Raw genomic sequence first — 19,593 nt, forward strand, 5'->3', positions numbered from 1 at the left:
TTCGATATATCCAGAGAAAGAGTAAATATTTTTGCTTTGCTGCTGGGAATCTTGATTGTCGCAATTTTCCAGTGCATCGACTCGTCTTTTTGCCATGCTCAATGCTGTCAACCCTCGTCAAGATGGCATTTCATGGCGCCTGCCGATCGACCGGACGTACGGGTCGACTTCGACCTCGCTAATCAGCATGAAACTCATCGACCGCCATTCTTAAGATGTCTCGTGTACGCGCCTGTCCGCGTTTGACCGGATCCAACGACAGGCCATGACGAAGAATCCATCGTGCGACCCTCGAGTAAGCGTTCATGCTAAAGCAGGCTCGATCAATCGGAGAGTAAACCCCCGGTGAAACGCGCGTGATTCTCGAACGTATTGCAAACGAGCTCTTCATAGCGCGACAAAGGATCGCACTTTTTCAAATTATCTGGAGCCAAAACGCTCCATCGATCTTACGTAATTTCTTCTGAATTTTCTCTACTTGTTATACCGTGCAGCTAATCGATTCGACAGATGAGCGGCTCAAATCACACGCGCCTTTCGTCCAGAGGTTGTCTGCACGTGGGCGGACAGAATCGGCCCCACGATGATCGTACTCGAACCAGAGATAAAACATAGCTCGATCGTGACACACCGATTATTATCATATCGTAAACACATGGAAATCATAGGAAATGAAATATAGAAAACGGAAGGACACGAAACCATACCATCGAATATGCCATCGAAATAACAGAAAGAAACTATCGTTCGTCCTCTTTTGCTGTATTTCTTTCGTACTTCGGACTTTTTTGCACTTGTGTTGACCGAACGTTGTCGAATACGATTCTCGTGAAGAATATTCACGGTCATATGTGTCGACGGGACGCGCGATAAACGAGATTCATTTGCACCACACCGTGTCTTTTTTTATTTCTCTCGTTGAAAAATTTCTTTTATCATTTTTGCTTTGATCGAGCTTGATTCGCGTACGCGAACAAGCGTACTACGACGCGCTTCTTCGTAACGAAGGATCAAGGTTTTAACGTTTATCGAACGGCGTATAGCCCATGTGGAGTTGGAAGCTTTGAAACTGCTCGAACGGTTGTAGTAGAGTCGTTAAACTTGAAGCTCGATAAACTGGTTTCGATCAACCACTTGACGCTCCGTGTCGACGATTTGCATAATACCGCGGTGGCAATGGCGATCTTGCAACGGCACAAAGGGAAAACAGTTCGACTGTGAAGATTGCCATATCGATCGTCAGTTTGAGACCACACCTTGTCTCGTGGGCAAAATTTATGACAGTTGGGGACAGGTTGTCGTTTTATTTGCTAAAGATTGAAACGCGGATTTATTCTTATCGTTATCGATTCGCGTCTCATGGAAGCTAACGGTGCTTCAGGTATGCCGTTCATGTTCAGATAGAAATAGATACTGGCGATATACAATTATTTAATAGCGTCGATTGTCTCCATTCTAAAATATTTTATACGGATATCACTTTTTTTAAATTATCGAACGACCAACAAAATATTTTCTTTTCTTTTTTTAAATTAGTTGGTATAATCTTCCGCTGGATTTGGGAAACGTTTATTTAAAAAGTTGCCTAACGCTTCAATTTGCAGGTATTTTTCATTTCTCATTTTTCGAAATCAGTAAGTTTTAATCAGTTACGGTAACAAAATATGAAGAGAGACAAAATTCGTGGCGTGACTTTCATGACAAATTTCTTCAGAATTGTAAACTGAAAATACTAAAAACGGAATAAATCCTGTTTTAAAATTTAAATTAGTATCCTTGCGGATAAATATTCATTAAATTATTGAAATATCGTGGTTCAAGCCATTTTTTAAACCAGTCGCAGTACACGTGTCTCTTAAGAAATCAAGCGATTTCCTTTGAAGACATTCTATCAAAAGAGACTCAGTTTCAAGAAAGTCTTCGCGTATCACGAAATTCCGATGATTAAACACGGTCGACACGACTCATTTCCGACAACCTGTCCCATAATACAACTGATAATGTGGTAACGCCACTGATATCACCTCAAGTGTGAAATCTCAAAGGCGACCGATTATTATCAAGAGGAATTCGCGTGACTCGATATTTCTCCATTCGACTGCACACAAAACTACAGTCAATTCAATGATACAAGAATAAATTCGTTCAACGCTGACAGTAATTGTTCTTTTTGTCTAAAAAAAAAAAAAAAATCGTTATTCGACTGCGTACACACAAAACGACGACGAATGCATAAAAAAAGAAAATAGATCCAACGTTAGTTGTAATTTCGTACATCTTCCTCTGTTCGATTTCACCGAGAAGATTAATGAGAGTTCGATTAAAAAATTGATCGAATGTTAATTGTAGTTTTGTAAATTGCTCTTCGACGTTTCTCTTTCGACTCCACAGAAAAGAATGATCAATTCAATAAATAAAAATGAAAAAGAGAGAGGTTCGATATCGTTCTTAGACTTTAAAGAAGTTTCTCGCCTAATGCACGGCTATGATCGACAATAATCGTGATTATCGCGCGTACCGTACAATCGTGTATCATCTCGTGTCGGCATGCAACGAGAAAATAAATTCTCTGTGCACCGTAAAGGACGGCAAGCAGTTTCACAGAAGGCGACATCAACCCACTATCAATCGCAAGCACAAGAAAAAAAAAAGGAGGAGAGAGAGAGACAGAGAGACAGAGAGATAGAGAGAGAAAGAGAGTGTGAGAGAGACACACACCGAGACCACGGCTGGGACATAGAGTACGTAAAGAAGCGTCTTGGTGAACATTGTCAGAGAGACGGAACAGAGACAAATGAACGAACGAACGAAGAACAAGAAAAAATCCAGAAACGGCCGATACACGTAACAGACACGTGCGGATCACATAAAAAGCAAAGCACATAACCGACGCGTCACTTCGACGAGTTAACGATCTCTTAATTATCAATAAATTAGACGTCTGTAAGAAAATCTTGCATTTTACTTAGAGGAGTAAAATAGATAGTATTGAGAAATTAAAAGATTCGATAAAGAAGACAGTTGGAGATCGATCGATCGGTGGATATTTAAGAGACGATTCCTCGTGAAGCCACGCGATTGGGAGAAACACAATGGGGTAAAGTGGAGCTTCGAGTTCCTCTTATTTCTTCTATTCCAAGAGAGTAGAACGAGAAGATAGAATAGAAGAAGGTATCTCTGAAAGAGGTGGTATTTTTTAAAAGAAATATTTCCTCGACATTTTCAAGTTTCCGATCTCTCTCTATAGAAGGTTTTCTGGACGAAAAAGCGACACACGCGTACAACGTGTTCTTCATTTGTTAATCACGTATTCGTAATTCTTTAGTTGAAACATAGAACACAGTGGATTTTAGTCGTACAACGTATGGAATGTTGCAAGCAAACAGATGATGATTCTGGAAGTAAAAAAGCGTGGAAAATGTCGAATAAAATTTTTCGTTGGAAGCTTCGCTTTTTTTTTTATAGATAAAAACGAGCTTGAAAATTCATGAGTAGACGTGCTTGCGCTCAAACCATCTCTTGATCGATAGTATGCAATATGCTTGCCGGTGAAATAATGTCGAGTTCTATTTCAAACCTCATTTTTTTTTTTTTTTTTTTTTTTTTCAAAAACGAGGCTTGAAACGAAAAAATTGTACTCTTCATTTTTGACTTGTTTTTGTTTCCAGAATAATATTTTTCCCGGTTCTATATATACATATATATCACATGAAATATTGCGCGTATAGTCACAAAATCCATTGAAACAGTTTGTAAAATGAAGACGACAAAACGACAGCGTAAATGTGTATCACATTAAAACAAAGACGAAGAATATGAAATGCAGTACACAACTGTTGGCAATTGCTTCAAAAAAAGAAAAAAAAAAGAAAAAATGGACTAGTCTATTGCAAAAGTCCATTACTTGAAATCGATCCACTTCCTTGCTAAAATTAGTGAGCGAAGCAATTGATTCGATACACATAATCGAGCCATAAATAACCACAACAGTTTGAACTACATATATTCGAGCTACCTAATATTAATTTATATTCTGTATCTTACAACGATAAACGTTATTAATGGATTATGCCACCTAGAATACAGAGTACAAATTAAAATAAAGTATCCTGACCTTAAACAACTTGATCCAAACTATCGTGGCTTAATTCAACGAATTAAAAATTGACGATCATAATTACATCGTCTTTTCTCTTTTTTAATTCTTAAATATCAATTTTCATTTCATAAATATGCCATCGCTTCATCGTCCTCTTACTTATTATTTATTATGTTATTTCTTTCTTTCCGTCCAGAAGCGTGATATATACATAGAAAGAGAGAAAGAGAGAGAGAGAGAGAGAAGCACTTGTGGAAAGTTTGTATGTTGCTTTCGTGAACGAATCACTCGAAGCTACACGAAGGAACGTCGAGCAGAAAGCCAAGGTGTGTTCAAGGTGCCGATGCATGTACGTGTGGACCGGGCTTTGGAGTTTGTAAAGGGCTTTTCCAGGATAGGGACCAGGTGGCCTATACAACGGTGGAGCATTCCGGTACACGTGGGCAAACATTCTACGCGACGTTACGGCATTTGGTGAAAATTGGATATCGAATGCTTCGACGAGTTGAATGAACCGCGTCCTACTCGCATCTCTCGTTCGCGAAACATCGAAAACTGTGAATCCTAGATGACGCGTGTTTTCATTTAAAACTGTTCATTACATATTGCCGTTGTTCAATTCTCGCTGAGAATTCGATCTCAATGGTTCAAGAATATAGTCTCGGTTCGCTGCGAATACGTTTTTAGTTTGAAATGTTGCAAAGTTTAAATGCTTGTTAGGAGAATGGAAGTTTTGCATTTTGTAACAAAGATACAGACGTTTTGACAAGCTATCAAGAAACGAATATGTTCTTTGAAGAAAAAATTCGAAATTATATTGACTTTAGGTCGGTGTCTAATAAAATATGGAAATTTATCGATATTAGTTATCAAGAGAATTAATTGCTACCACTCTGAATATCACCATAGAGTGAATCATTTAACGTTAAAATGGAAGATCTCTTTGTTGGCTTGTATTAAATGAAAAATACCAAAGAGAAGGAAATATTCATTATGAAAGCGTCAGTATTGCAAAAATGAGAATTTTCTTTTCAAATTATCATTCCCTAGAGTAGATTCTAATTGTATGTATATAACTTGACCTATATCTGTATAATACTTGAAACAAACGTGTTACTTGATCGTTTTTCTTTCCATTAATCCATACTGGAAACTTTGCAATTAATTATGTCGTAACATACATACACTCAAATTTACAAAAGAATTTATAACAATGTGATAAAGATTCAAAAAGGAAAGAAGGAAAAAGTAGCACCTCTTCTACCCGAAATCCGCTTCTCAAGCTTCGTCACCCTATTTTCCTCATTCACTATCTCCTTCACGACCCTATTCACCCTTTTCATCCTCCCCCTCCCAAAACACGTCAGCTCTCGTCTTACATCCAACTCTCTCACCATTTCCACCAATTACCGTGATCGTCCGGAGCCATGTATTAAACCCGAATCAATTCAGGACGAAGAAGTAGACAGAAACAGAGATAGAGAAACAGTGCATCTTGGCCAGGAATTGTCCAAATTGCGTCCTCGGAAAGACGCAAAGTAGTAATTAAATGTATAAGGGACAACTGGGTGTATAGGTGAACAAGGGTTAACAATATATAAATATATTTATATATATGTGTATATATATATTTATATATACGTATAATTCATATACATATACATATATACATATATATAAATAACAGAGGTCCGCTCGCGTTGCTCCGTACAACGTGTACGTTGGTGTATACGTGTGTACGTGTATTAAAACGTCAAGATAGATTCGAGATACGGTGTGTGTACCGGTTTTCTGATCGAAAGGGTCTGGTGGTAGTATCTCTTGGGGTGGTTTTTTTTTGTTGGTAATCAGGATCTCGGGGGTGGATCACGAAAAACAAAAGACTTACGGCGTCTGCCACGAGGTGTGCGGGCGGGAGGGCTGCCTGCAAGTGTCCACTCTTCAGCAGGGGGTCGGCGAGGCCTGCCACGCTGGCGTGTAAGGGGCTCGGGTGGAGGGGATGATGTGGGGTTGTAAGGTGGGCCGTGGATAGGAGCGGATGCCCGTGAGAAGCGGCGAAGGCCGAGGAGGAAGGGTGGGCCGCGAAGGGCGAAGTCGTCAAAGTTTGGGTGTTCAGCGAGGGCGGGGTGGGCCCGGCAGCGGGCGCGGGCAATGGCAATACTGTACTTACGTCCGAGTGGGCGGGCACCGCGTAATTACCCTGGATGGTGTAGGCTTGCCCACCAGCCAGGATCACTGGCCCACCAACTTGGGGTTTGGGGCGATAAGGGATCGTGGCGCCTTTAGGAGGGGACTGAAACAGAAAGAAACACACGCACGAGTGCGAATACACAAATCGTGTTGTTCATTCGTGTACTACAGTAGCCACCGCTTAATGCTCGCTGGTTCGGGTTCGCGTGATCAACCAGTTCGTCGGACTAGTTCGCTAGATAGAGTCTTTGGATGGACAGCTAGGTGTCTCAGGAAGTTCTCGGAACGCATTAAGAACGAGCGAGATACGACCGAGAACGCTGTTTGTCTAACGGGGTCCTGAGATGATCAATATACATTGTCGATACTTCAGAGTTCTCAACGTTACTGTATGTGTAAACGGATCCTTGGATATTGTGTATGCGTTTTATCGCCGACATACAGGGTGTTTCATAACATGTAGAACCCATTTCAGGAGTGGACAGCAGACGCAGAAACGACGAAAACTGTCCATGCAAATACATGTCCTATTTGACTTTGTTTGCAAGTTATAGCCATTTTTATGTTACAATAATCCGCGACAGGCAGAGGATGGATATTCGCGTGTTTATATGAACCTTTTTCACTGTCCATGTGTCGTCTGCCTGCTACTGAAATAACTCCCACATGTTACGATATACCCTGTCTGGGGGACGTTTACACGTATAATAATGTTTAGAAACCTGAAGAATTATCCCAGGACTCCTTAATTCAGCGACTTTCAACCTTTCTTATCTTATGGCATGCGTAAACGAATTACTAAAATTATATTTGGTTTGAGAGCATTCACACCAAACGCCTATTGTTCTGGCTGTTGTCGTTTCTTTACTTAACAATCTAAGAGAAAAGGAAGTGGATGACTATGACTAAATGAGTAGATATTACACGCTTCAATCTCGCGGGTTCTCTCACTGGTTGAAAATCGCCGATCTAACCGACCGTTCCGTGGAACTAGCTCCAGGAATTCGTGGCAACGACTTCGCGAACATTAAACTCCGGGATAAAAGAGCGAACCTTAAGCGGAGGCTACAGTATATAGACACGAGAAGATGGCTAGCTAGTGGCATCAACACTTTAACGTTCTTCCTTCGTGGAAATTTACAATTTATCGCCCGAACAATATCATCGTTAATTTTTACCTTTCCCTTTTCTTTGGACTCATAAATCGTTTAGCAAAATCGTCCTTGTACAGTAACTGGATACATGAATCTTATAAATGGAGGGCACAAGGCCAAGGGAAATACGTGTTGCTTTCTACTACATTCATTATCGCACACTGCTGTACAAAGTGTGTCATGAAATATGTGGTATCGATATGACAAATACCTGCCACATACTTTATGGCACCTCATATAATTAAAACACACGCTCGCTTTTATGATCGCATTGTGTTTCACGTGAGAGATAATCAATCGGATTCGTGTTTCTTAGCCGAGCCATTTTCTCATCTCTGCGCAGTACAGAGGCTGTTCTAGCCTCTCGCAGATTCTGCATTATTATAGCGTAACTGTGTATAGAGAACTACGAGTAGAGACGTCACCCTGCTTGATGATTTCAAGTGGTAGATTGACTGCGAATGTTCAAGCATTCAGGAGAAACTTAGTAGCAGAAGCAGCAGAATGATCGAAACGAGCAATTCTCAACTTCCACGATATTCTTAGTAGTTCAGAATTTTACAATTTCTATAAATTTCTTTCCTGAAGTGTTGAATATTAATCACGTATCTGACTACCGTGAAACTCATTAGCTTAACGAAAGATCGAGCTACTACGATTAATGGAAATGGCAAAATTCGATTGGTGACATTGATCTGGTATTCGAACATGATGGAGGCGACGTAAAAAGTGTAGCAGATTAATTTAACTTCTGAGAGGCTCGATCGATGGTATGACAAGAATAGATGATATTGGCCAAACTCGAACCTCCAGGAAGCAATATTTCACGTGTAACGACCTAATGATAAAACAGATCTTTATTGCATCCATTAAACTTTAAATTAGCATAAACATTCGCAGTCTAGAGATAAGTAATATGGCAGGCCTTGGTCTCTAGAATACCTAAGTACGTACCTCTAGCATAACACAACAGATGTGATATATGCATTGTGTAATGGCCTCGCTGGTACCGGATATGGTGACTGCGCGTTCTGTCGAATTAGGCAGCATGTCAGAGGCGACCTGGATCGAGGCACCGGTCACCTCGCGGATCTCCTTGATCTTCGAGCCACCTTTGCCGATCAGAGAGCCGCACTGCGATGCTGGGACGATCAACCTGAGAGTGATGGGTGGCCTGGGTACACCGCCGCTTCCCTGGATGTCATGGAACTGGGAACACCATTCCTCGAATTTTTTGCAGATCAGCGTGAACGCTTTGAAGATTGAGTTCGTCGGTCCGGTCACTGTCACTATTCGCTCCGGGCATGAACCGTCGGAGATGTTGATCTTCGCGCCGGACTGTGAAACAGCAAGTTCCATTAGTTCTTTTTGTTTCTAATAAAAGGAAAACAGTTCTTTTTATCAAAGGATAGTTATAACGGTTTGATTTTGTCTTATTTTGAAGCGGTTGTTGACAGCGGTTTAGAGTTTCAGGTTCTTTATTTTAGCGTACATAGCGGTGCTATGTATATGGTCGATAAACGTAATTATGTATAATTATTCTCACGTCATTTCCTACAAATCGTTTCATTCACGAATGGGACCATAAATACATTTTATGGAATCTTGGTAAAAAGACACACGAAATATATCTGATTCGTGGTCGTACAAGTTTTATTGGAAAATTAAATTAAATTTCATCAACGTACCGTATGAAGCAATTTTATCGAAAAATGTTATTGAACATCTTTTTGCTGGGTTGGATGTGTAGAATATATGCGCTTGTACATCTTTCAATAAGTCGTTTACGCTCTGTGAGGAGTCTATTCTCTTTCATTTAATTCTTTGTTAAGCTTCTTCTCAATTGTTCGTGTGAAACAATCATTGAATTATCTTAAATATTATTCATGTATCTACTTTACGTTATTCATTCTACATCATACTATACGCTTCGCATAACTTTCAGTTTATATATCATCTACATTCGCGTATTATCAAAACTATTCATTCTATCATTTAATACCTCGCATCAATCTCTTTTATACGTCTCGTTCGAATTATAAAGTCAAATAAACGTTTGAAACGTTGGCTTCGACAGTTTACGCTGTTTGCTTTTTCCAGCTGCACATACATTATTTATAATTTCACAGTGGCGTGTCGTTCGCAACGTCATTATCCTGCACGATAACCAGCAATCGCGACGATGACGGTAGCCGGGGCTTGTCGCATTTTTCAGCGACTGATATAGAACGATTCTCTGCCGTTCCTGGACGTTCAAGCGATTAAATAGCGGACAATGGGCGTTGAATTAAACTATTGAATGCCGTGTCATTGTTCGAAACCGTATTACGCTACCTGCGAAGAAGCTGAATGAAACACACGGAGCTTTTCTAAAACGTGGAGCAGCAGGTCCGATTAAATCCTATTGTTCGCGTTTAAACACGAAATTGTTTCTCGTTTGTCTACGAAGCGCAGGAAATAATATATGTGTATTCGAAATAATTTTCTTCCAGTGTATAACTGTAAATTATTTTAATTGCCCGTAATTTCCTTCTTTGCAGGCGGAAACGAATTATTTCAAAAGTTTTCAAACCTACGTGTTTGCACCGTTTCTGTACTTTATGCACGTGGGCGAGAAATATATCTTATCGTTCAAAGCGACTGGGAAATGTAATAAATATCTAGAACGATTGTTAGTGTCGCGCTTCAGCGCAATTTTAAATAATTCTCTTTATTCAAATTGTTTAAAAAAATTTGCTCTTTTATTCGCTGAATTATGCACACGCAAGAGGAAAATAGAGAATTCGTGGGATAACTTCACTCTTTATCGAGGTATATTTTACTTGCATATAAGATTCAAAAAATATATTGAATCTTTTACAATGATGATCGTAAAACATCAGTTCTTCAGCCTCTGTTACTCGCATAGCTGAATAATAAATCGTACTGAGGCTGTATGATAGTCAGAGATAAATGCTATATCATTTGGAGAAGAACTCGACAACAATACCTTGTTAGAAAAAATTGACTATTAACGATGCTTTTCTAGATTCATAGGGTTCTGTTTTTTTCATACTTCCCTTCTAAACTTCGTTAAATGGAACGTACAATTTTCTTTTTATTTACCGTCCACCATAGTCTCTTTAAGCGAATACAACAACCTGTGAATGTAGGTCGTTGGAAGCTATTTTAAATCTCTTTGTTACACCACCCTAACGTTGTACCATCTGATCAATTCGACGCGTTGGTTAGCGAATTAGGCGTGCATCGATTATACGCTGCTCGTAAACCGGAAAAAATAGAATCATTACCTAGGGATCTGCACAGAAGCGCGTATAATTTCGACATCGATGTTTCTTCTCAAGAAGTATACGAGCAAAATATACAATGAAAAAAGTAACAAATATCTTCTAAATTCCATCAAATAAACTCTTCGCGAGAATTCGGCGAAACAGAAAGACAGGGAGAAACGTATCTCGAGTGAAATTCTAAAAATTAAACTCTTACGAATACGAAAATTCCACCGTCTTAAGATACACTGTTCGCATGATGATTAATTAATTTATTGCAATCTTGTACAAATTACAATGGTCCTTGATAATGATCCTATGATATTTATTGTACCTTTAACGATATAGGTAATGTTGCAAATCCCTTCTCAACGGTGGTGATAACGTACAATCGAACAGCTTTATCGAATTTTTAGAAATTTTATGATCCATAAACGAGTTACGGTATCAATAAAGTGTGAGAACGATCTATACTTAACGCGTTCCTTCGCCAGGCGTGCCATGCTCCGTTGAACTTCGTGTATCGCACCTAATGCATATATATATCGTAGAATCAGGTTATTATAACGCACGATTACCGTAGCGTAAAGCACTTACCAGATGATCTGATATTACAATTTGTTTGTTGGCATAATAATTTGCATGGATATTTAAAACAACAGACCGTGACGATCATATTACTGTTATATCTTTAAAAATACAAGAATATTGAAAGATACTGGAGGAAAAAGAAGATTGCTTCAAAATGTGTACAATTTTAAATAAGATATTTATTTCTTCTAGCTCAGTTTTTTAAATATTTTTCAATAGGATATTTACTCCTACTGCTCTAATTTATCTCTAATTTACAGAAACGAAGCAATTTATTTTCAGTTTCCTTTTGTTTCAAATTTTTGTCATCTAAAAAGTTGGCCGCGTGTCTGACTTTCCACGAATGGGAAAATTTCATCAAAATAAACCGCAAGCGTATACGGATATTTTTACGGAGTAAAAGTTATATCGGAAAAATACGATTAAAACGTGATCGCTGGCGAATCAAATTACAAGCTTGCAGGGAGAAAACTCCTCTTGAAAAAGGGAAATCGTTGGAGCGTATTATTGAAATCGAATAAAAGAAATACCAGTCTATAAACACAGTAACGAAACGTAACTTTGGCTATAGTTTCTTGTTGTGACGGCTAACAAATCGCCACGTCGAATTCACGACGTAAACTAATTGCAACCGACGCGAACTTGCCCAGCCTGCAGTTTTTGGATACATATATCAAAACTGGAGTAACAAGGATGACTTTAGCCTGGATGACTAAAACCTGCATTGCACGCGAATTCGAACTTAGGAACGTTGCTCACCTTCTGTTTCAAACAGATAACCACAGTCACGTTGCACTTTTCCTTGGCGTAAGATTACAGCCAGTGTATACATAGTGATTAAGTGTTTGGTTGGACAAAAGAAAATTACTCAAATTTTATCGACTACGACGGTATTATACAAAAAGGACATTAATCGTTGGACGACGAACGCTGTCAATTTTTAGTCATGCAGATAATGTACGTTCAGTGGCTGTTGAAGACACGCTGACTCATAAAAGTAGTTGAACACTTATTTCTATGCAAATTTTCATGGACACGATTAAAGGGATACAAGTTAAAGATTCGTTTTACTTGCTAAAAATTTACAACCAGTTATTCTTTGTACATTATACGGTAGGTATATCGTATACTTTTGTGTATTGCACAGATACCGTGCTTTTTCGGTATCTTGAAATTTTGCATAAATGCATAGAAACACGCAGACTCTTTATGTCAGGCTGTAAGCGTTACGCGAAGCATTTTGCAACTTGTACTATTTTTATCGCGAAAATAGATATTTATAATTTCTCTGGCGTTTCATTGTAAATTATGAAAATTTATAATGTACGATAATAATATGAAACGCGAGAAGGATTGCGGTAAAAATGTAATAATGTATCATTAATATGTGTCACGAAACAACATTTATATGCTCGATAATCAACGCGTTAGCGTATTAATCAAAGCGCAAACAGAAATTTAATAGTTCTTGAACAACGTCCAAAACGTTCCGATCGTAAATATTAACGTGAATCATAAGTTGTTTGTCCACCGGTTTACGCGAAAACTTTGTTTATTCTATAAAAATTTGCCCAGCAAATATGTACATACATAGCCTACTTCTCGAAATGCTGGCCAGCGTGTCTCCAATTTAAATGCAACGTATGTTAAATGAAAGTTTACCTATTGGTTACGAACGAAGAACCATTTACAAGTTGATGGTAATGTTCGTATTATAAATGCAAGACTATTGAAATGTAAATAGAAACGTATAAATGAGGAATAATCACTCGTTTGGACTATGGACCTATTTGAAATAAAAGGATTCTTCATCCGAGTAACGAGAATAAAATAAACGAAAAGCTATGCTTTTCGGAATATTTGCCATTGTCTCTGTACCATCTTTATCGTTAACGAATATATCGAATTCTCTTATTACAACTAAATTAATGACATTCCAATATTACTAAATTTCTTTTTAAATAATTTCTCAGGATCACTTTCAACTTTCTTTTCTCACGTATGGTCCGAACTAAAATTATTTTCCTGTTAATTATTAAAGTGGATTATATAACGCAGTTTTCCTGGCAGTCAGGAATTTATCGCGATAGCATTTTTCTTTGACAAATTAAACAGAAAAAGTGATAATTACGGTAATTAATAAATCACTCGGACAATGATAAGAATTTCATTGAGCTATAGGAAGATATAAAATGGGATAGATTAATTACCTCTTCGCGGAACCTCTTGACGATTTCACCTTTCTTCCCAATGATGCTTCCAACCTCCTGTAACAGACAGAATGCAAAACACCGTTAGAATCGATCCCAACGCAAACTGCGAGCTTTACGACGGTTAAACGCGACGCGTTCGAACCATAAAGTTCCAAGTGTGTACTCGATCCCTACGTTTCCCGAGTTACTGTGTTTCCAGGAATTGCTCGTAAATAGCAGCCAGTCTCTAGCCACCAACTCGTCGTTCTATCCTGTGTGATTTTTTTTTTTTTTTTTTTTTTTTTTGAGATTACACGAGCCTTTCATGTTCAACGTCAAAGATAGATTCTACAAATACGTTGATATTTCTTACCCATCGATTCGCTACTAAATTCGGTACACTTTTACAGCGAAACTATTTAAAACCGAATATTACGCGAGTTTATTTGTACGACCGACGTCTTTCTTTTTCCCCTCGTATTTGATAAACGTGTTCTTGAGAAATCGATTTTCCTACAAAGCAATTACGAAGCTATTATAGAAATAGAAAAAGCTATTAAGGGCGACGCATATATTTGAATATCTTCAAACTTCTGGACTTTGCTACGAATTTCCTGGCTGATCCAGTACGAAAGAGTCGTCAACTATTCAATGTTTGTAGATCAAATCTGAATTCAGCGGGATCTGGTTACTATAATTGATAATGTTATCAATCGGTTATCGTTAGCATAATCAGTCGTTGTCGAAATCTCTGCGTTTAAGATTGGCTAAAAAGTAATTTCTCATAATAAAGTTTCCTATTCATAATCGAATCGCTGTATTATAATCAAACTTCCGCTACTGATATCAATTTTCATAACTAGACTCGAGGACAAACGATAGTGGTTCTTGGAAAATTCGCATCGAATGCAGCTTTTCTTCGAAACTTACCTTTAACCGAACCATGTGTTTTATCTGTTGCACATATAGCATATAATATGTTCAGAAGCTAATAAACGCAAACAGACGATAGACAATGCTCGACGAGTATCTCAAATAAATTTCCACGTTGTTTTAAAGAACAGTCGTTCGTAAGAAGCGTGACGTTGTATCAAGCGTTTGTGATAAATATAAATTTTACAAATGTCATAATCGTACGCGATAAACCCAGTTCAATATTGAACGTTTTTTATCGTCTGTGTAATTGTTATCAGCTGATTATTCTTATCAAAAACTGCAAGTTCCAAAGTGAACATAATAAGCGGATTGCGCTGTGCATTTAAGGCCGCAAAGTTCTCCTTAAAATAAACAAATAGAGCGACAATTAAATGAAAATCGTAATTGAAATCATAGATCTCGATCGTTTCCATATTTCCTAGAAATCGCGATTACAGGTTTTAATAGCGAAACATTGAATGATAATGAAGAAACGAAACTCCAAATTTTCGCACTTGTTCGATCAATTTGATTCCTCGTTTTACGAAGATTCCACATCGTCGTGGCCATACAAACGAGCAGCGTTAATGAAATAAAATTCTGACAATAAACGGCTGGCATAAAAATCACGTTTATCTTTATCAGAAGAAAGAAAAATCTCAATGATAACGGTATCGTTTCATCCCGCAGTCGCAGCGGTAAGTTTCTCTCATGGACGTTACACCGAAAATAAAGCAACGATGCAGCAACGTACCATTGAAATTTCGTCTCTTGTCTAACGAAAACGATCACTCGAACGCGGATGTTATTGAGCGTGCGAGCGATATCTCGGCTTCGTTTCCACGCGATACGTGTGCTCCTGACACTTGTAATCACTCGCCAGCGCCCAATTACTCGATTAATACATGCGGCATGCATCTATATAATAATTAATTCGGCGCGCGTTCAATCGGAAGTGATCCTCGCCACACGTCCCGATGTCGTTTTGCACGGCCAGACGATTTTTGCCAGCGGCGTTGAATAATCGTCGGTGTATTATAAAATTTTCGTTATTTCAACTCATTCGTGATTTATGAAATTATCCTTCTTCCCCATTGAAATTCTATGATTTCTAGCTTATTCCATTTATTATGCATTTAATACTGGATTTTTCAGTGTGCGATTTATTAGATTTAATTTTTCACAACGGAACATAATTATCTTATCGGGTTTGAGAGAAATTACGTATATATATATAAAGCTATTTTTACGCGAGCTGATAAATCTGGATTTTCCTAAGTTGATATTTTATACAGACGCTTAACTTTATTAAATTTCTTAGCGTAATACGCTGTACTTTCAGCTTTAAGATATACTTAGATTCTATTTTTTTATAGTAAAGTAAAATTCTCCTCTAAAATTTGATGGTACACAGCGTGTACCTTTTTTAAAGTCACTTTAGAATAACTAATAGAATTTATACTACTCTTTAAGCGAACCGTTTCATCTTGCATTTTTTCATCTTGCGAGATACACGAAAATATTTCAAGTTCCTCGTTCTTACTTCCAAGGAAAAGTTGTATTACACGAGGTGTTACGAGTCTACTTACAATACCTGAAAATTGTAACATGAAACGAGGGCAAATCGAAATGTGCTTTAGTCTCCTTCGATCTCGAAATGTTAGATAAGACAATAGAATTCGATTGGATTTAAACGTGTCGTACAAATGTAAGAAATAGCAGATTTACAAATGCAGTCAATAGCAACGTTAAACATTATTATATGGAACTGCGATAAAAGTGTTCGATCGCTGGAAGCTATTATGGTTCACGTGGATTTATAGAATCGTGTAAAGAGCGAGTACAATGTACACAGCGTGTTGAAACGTCAAGATAATTAGATTCAACTAGGTTGCCAGACAGGTGAATTATTATACAGTGCAAGGCGTTAGTCAATATACTTGTTATTCCAACATGCCTCTTCATTTCTTTCTTTTTCCTCTTTTTTCTTTTGAAGTCTTTCGACAGAATAACTTAAATGGAAACAGATGCAAAAACGTAGCTACGTGGCAAAGGAACGAAGCCTAACGTACGAGAAATCGTACACGGTATGTTACGGACGATGTGAACTGAATTTACGATGCTCGACTCTTTCACGTGGCTGTCAGTATACACGTCGTCACAGCGAATAACTTTTATTGCGACAATTTTACCATGTACGATATTTAATTACTCGTTCTTTTTTTTTTATTGACGTTCTAATTTGGAATCTTTTTTCATACGGGAAATAAAAAGTTGAACATTTTTGTACAGAAAGGAGAAATATATTTGATGTCGTTTATTTCAATGAACGTTTTGTCTAAGGAAAAGATTTGCAGGGATTTTCTTTACGATTTTACAATTGTTATAAAGCATCGGATTATTAAAAGTTTTATAAAAATCAACAATTTTGTTCTATTCCATTCGATAGTTGAACTACAATTTTATCGTAAAAATCGATCAATTACAGTTTAAACAGAGGATAAAAGAAATGGGGAAAAAATCTTTTTTCGTAAAAATTCCTACGAATATACGATATTCATCAAATTCCATCAAATTTGATAAATCCATGTAGTTCCTCTGCCATAAAACTATGATTTTATTCTACAAATTTCTCGCAAAAATTTTCGCATTTAATACTAACCTTCAGTTATTTTTCCATAATATTTTCTCCTATTACGTTACGAAGATCTTCAAGTTCGAATCTTAAAACAAAACTTGCACGACGCACGTAAATCAAGAAAACGATCTATGACTCTCCGATAATACTCAGACCAAAAATCTCCTGGAAACTTACCAAAATATAGTGTTTTTTACACGATTCTAACCAGTGATTTCATTACGAGAATCTTCCAGTTTGTTCGAATAAAACCTCCTAATCCTAAACCTTCCACAACTTACGTAAACCAAAAGAACATTCTATCACTTTCCAATGGTATAATAAACCATAATATGCTATACTCAAACACCAAGGATTTCCTAGAATCTCATCAAAGCAAGAGATTCTTATGCACGATTCCAAGCATTTCATTCTAATTTCGTTACAAAGATTTTCCAGTTACTTCGAATGAAGCTTCCTGATGCTAAAAGCCACCCCAACTTACGTAAACTAAACAGAAAAAAGAAAAGACATTCCATGATTTTCCAACAATACGCGTACTGTCGCATCAAAGTATTAGGTTGTCCGAAAAGTCCCTTTCGTTTCATAAGGTGATAACAGATGAACGACAATTTCTGTTTTATATTATTTCATTGAATTAGGTGTGATCCATTTCGTTTCATTTCTATTATTATATTCGTGCATAATTCAATGACCTAATATAACAGAAAAAACATTTTCTATTATTTCCTTATAAAACGAAAGAAACCTTTCGGACAAGCTGATGCAAAAATCGCTGAAAATCGTCTAATTCGAGTATTCACAGGTCTGGCCGATAATCAACCTAATTTCATCGTACGGATCGTCCAATTTTCGAGAACATTCTCCTCAACTATTGCAACGTACATATGTACAAAGTTACAGTCGCGCTGCCTCTCACGTTCAGCTCAGTCTCGAGCGATTTGCGCTCTAGCACGCGACAAACACACGTACATACGTACGCAAACAGTCGGCCACTCGGAACCTATAATTAGTTGCGCGTTCGTGGTCGATGTCCAGCCAGATCTCGTGTCTTCGTTGACACGCTCTGACCCCACGATAATGTCACCGCTTAGGCTTCTGGGCGAAGCAGGTATGCGCCAGTGTGCGCTACCTCTAAACTTAGATGACGGCTAGAGAGCACAGAGGGAAGGACGGCCGAGATGCCAGGCGTCTCGTTCCACAGGAGACGATGCCACGAACGCTGCGCGTATCGTGCTAAATTCTTGATTTCTCGGGCGACAGCCCATCGAAGAAAGTGGATCCTATGCTCTCTTGCGACGCGACATCGTCTCTTTGAATCGCGTGCACGCGTTCCGCGGATATTCTAGCCATTTTCTCGTCTATTTTCGGGGAAACGGAATGGAGGCGAAGGAAACCGGGCTTGATCCAACCGTTTCGAATTTAATTTGTCGAGAAGCTTTCGAGGTTTGCTGGTCGAGTTTATTCGAAGCTCGCTCGATGGACGATAAACGTGAAATCGGTGAAAGGCTCTCGAGAGAAGCACGGTTTTTGGTTGTTCAATTCCTTTTCGGATATTCCGACAGCTTTGGGTTTTTAGGGTAATAGTCGAACACCTAGAGTTTGGAAGCGTGAAATTGCTGGATTTTCCAGTCTTCGAAGAAACGTTGTAGTTGTTCAATTTATTTTCGGGACTCGTAGAGTTGCGAGTTTGCCGAGTAGTCGTCTATGGCCTAGAATTGCACGCGTGAAATTGGTGGATTTCTCAGCCTTTGAAGAATTTATTTTTGCCACTGTGACAGTTGCGAGTGATCCGCGTAGTCAACTATGGCCTAGAATTGCAAGCGTGAAATTGGTGGACGCTTCAGCCTTCCAGGATCATCCCATGTCTTTGGTCCGAAATTTATTTTTGCCACTTTCGAGTCGCGGGTTTTTAAGGCAACCACCTATTGCCTAAATTTATATCCGCGAGACCGCCGCACAGTCTCGAGTTTTTCGGGATTACGAGATTTTGCGAGCTTTGCGAGTTCTGAGTTTTCAGAGCCGCCAACCATGGCCCAGAATCGTAAGCGGAAAATTGATGAACTCGTCAGTCTCTGAATATTTAAGACGGTCATCATGGATTTGTTGAATTTTCATTTTTAAATATTAATTTTCTGCCACGTCAATTTCGTCGCGATCCGCGCGAAAACAGGCAGGGCTTTTCGATTTCGCAATTTAATCGAGTTAATTCCGCTTGTATAAATAAATCGTTAAGGAGTCAGGAACAGGTGATGGGTCGGTAAACGTGACATTTTTCAAAGAATTTTTCCAACAGTTTTTCCAACGTAATTGCGTCGGTCTCGATGTCGCAGTTAATTAAAAGGTTTTAACGCGGCCTCGCCGCGAAACTAATTACGCTAAATCCCGCGCGGACAAACCGACGAATTATCTTTCTGAAAACGGAAAATTAACGCGCGACGTTCCAGCGAATCAATGGCAACCTAATTGTCAGTTTGCGAAGGTAAAGTGACCTTTGTTAATTATGTTGCAGGAGATGCTTTTGCAAAGTGCAAAGGTTAGTTTC

At 38.4% G+C, this 19,593-nt stretch overlaps 1 protein-coding gene across 5 annotated transcripts in view; it reads right to left on the bottom strand.

The window, feature by feature from the left end:
• Positions 1-19,593, bottom strand: part of LOC126923888 (poly(rC)-binding protein 3) — a 326,340-nt gene that overhangs the window by 45,923 nt on the left and 260,824 nt on the right. For 4 of the 5 annotated variants that reach the window (XM_050737807.1, XM_050737802.1, XM_050737803.1 and 1 more), the window contains 3 exons: positions 13,514-13,570; positions 8,398-8,781; positions 5,988-6,392 (listed from right to left, as the gene is read on the bottom strand). In XM_050737807.1, coding sequence (XP_050593764.1) covers positions 5,988-6,392; positions 8,398-8,781; positions 13,514-13,570 — 846 coding nt within the window. The remainder of the gene's footprint in view (positions 1-5,987; positions 6,393-8,397; positions 8,782-13,513; positions 13,571-19,593) is intronic. The other variant, XM_050737806.1, reaches the window with a different exon arrangement.

The sequence above is a fragment of the Bombus affinis genome, chromosome 14, assembly GCF_024516045.1.
Source record: "Bombus affinis isolate iyBomAffi1 chromosome 14, iyBomAffi1.2, whole genome shotgun sequence".
In the NCBI taxonomy this organism is placed as follows: Eukaryota; Metazoa; Arthropoda; class Insecta; order Hymenoptera; family Apidae; genus Bombus; species Bombus affinis.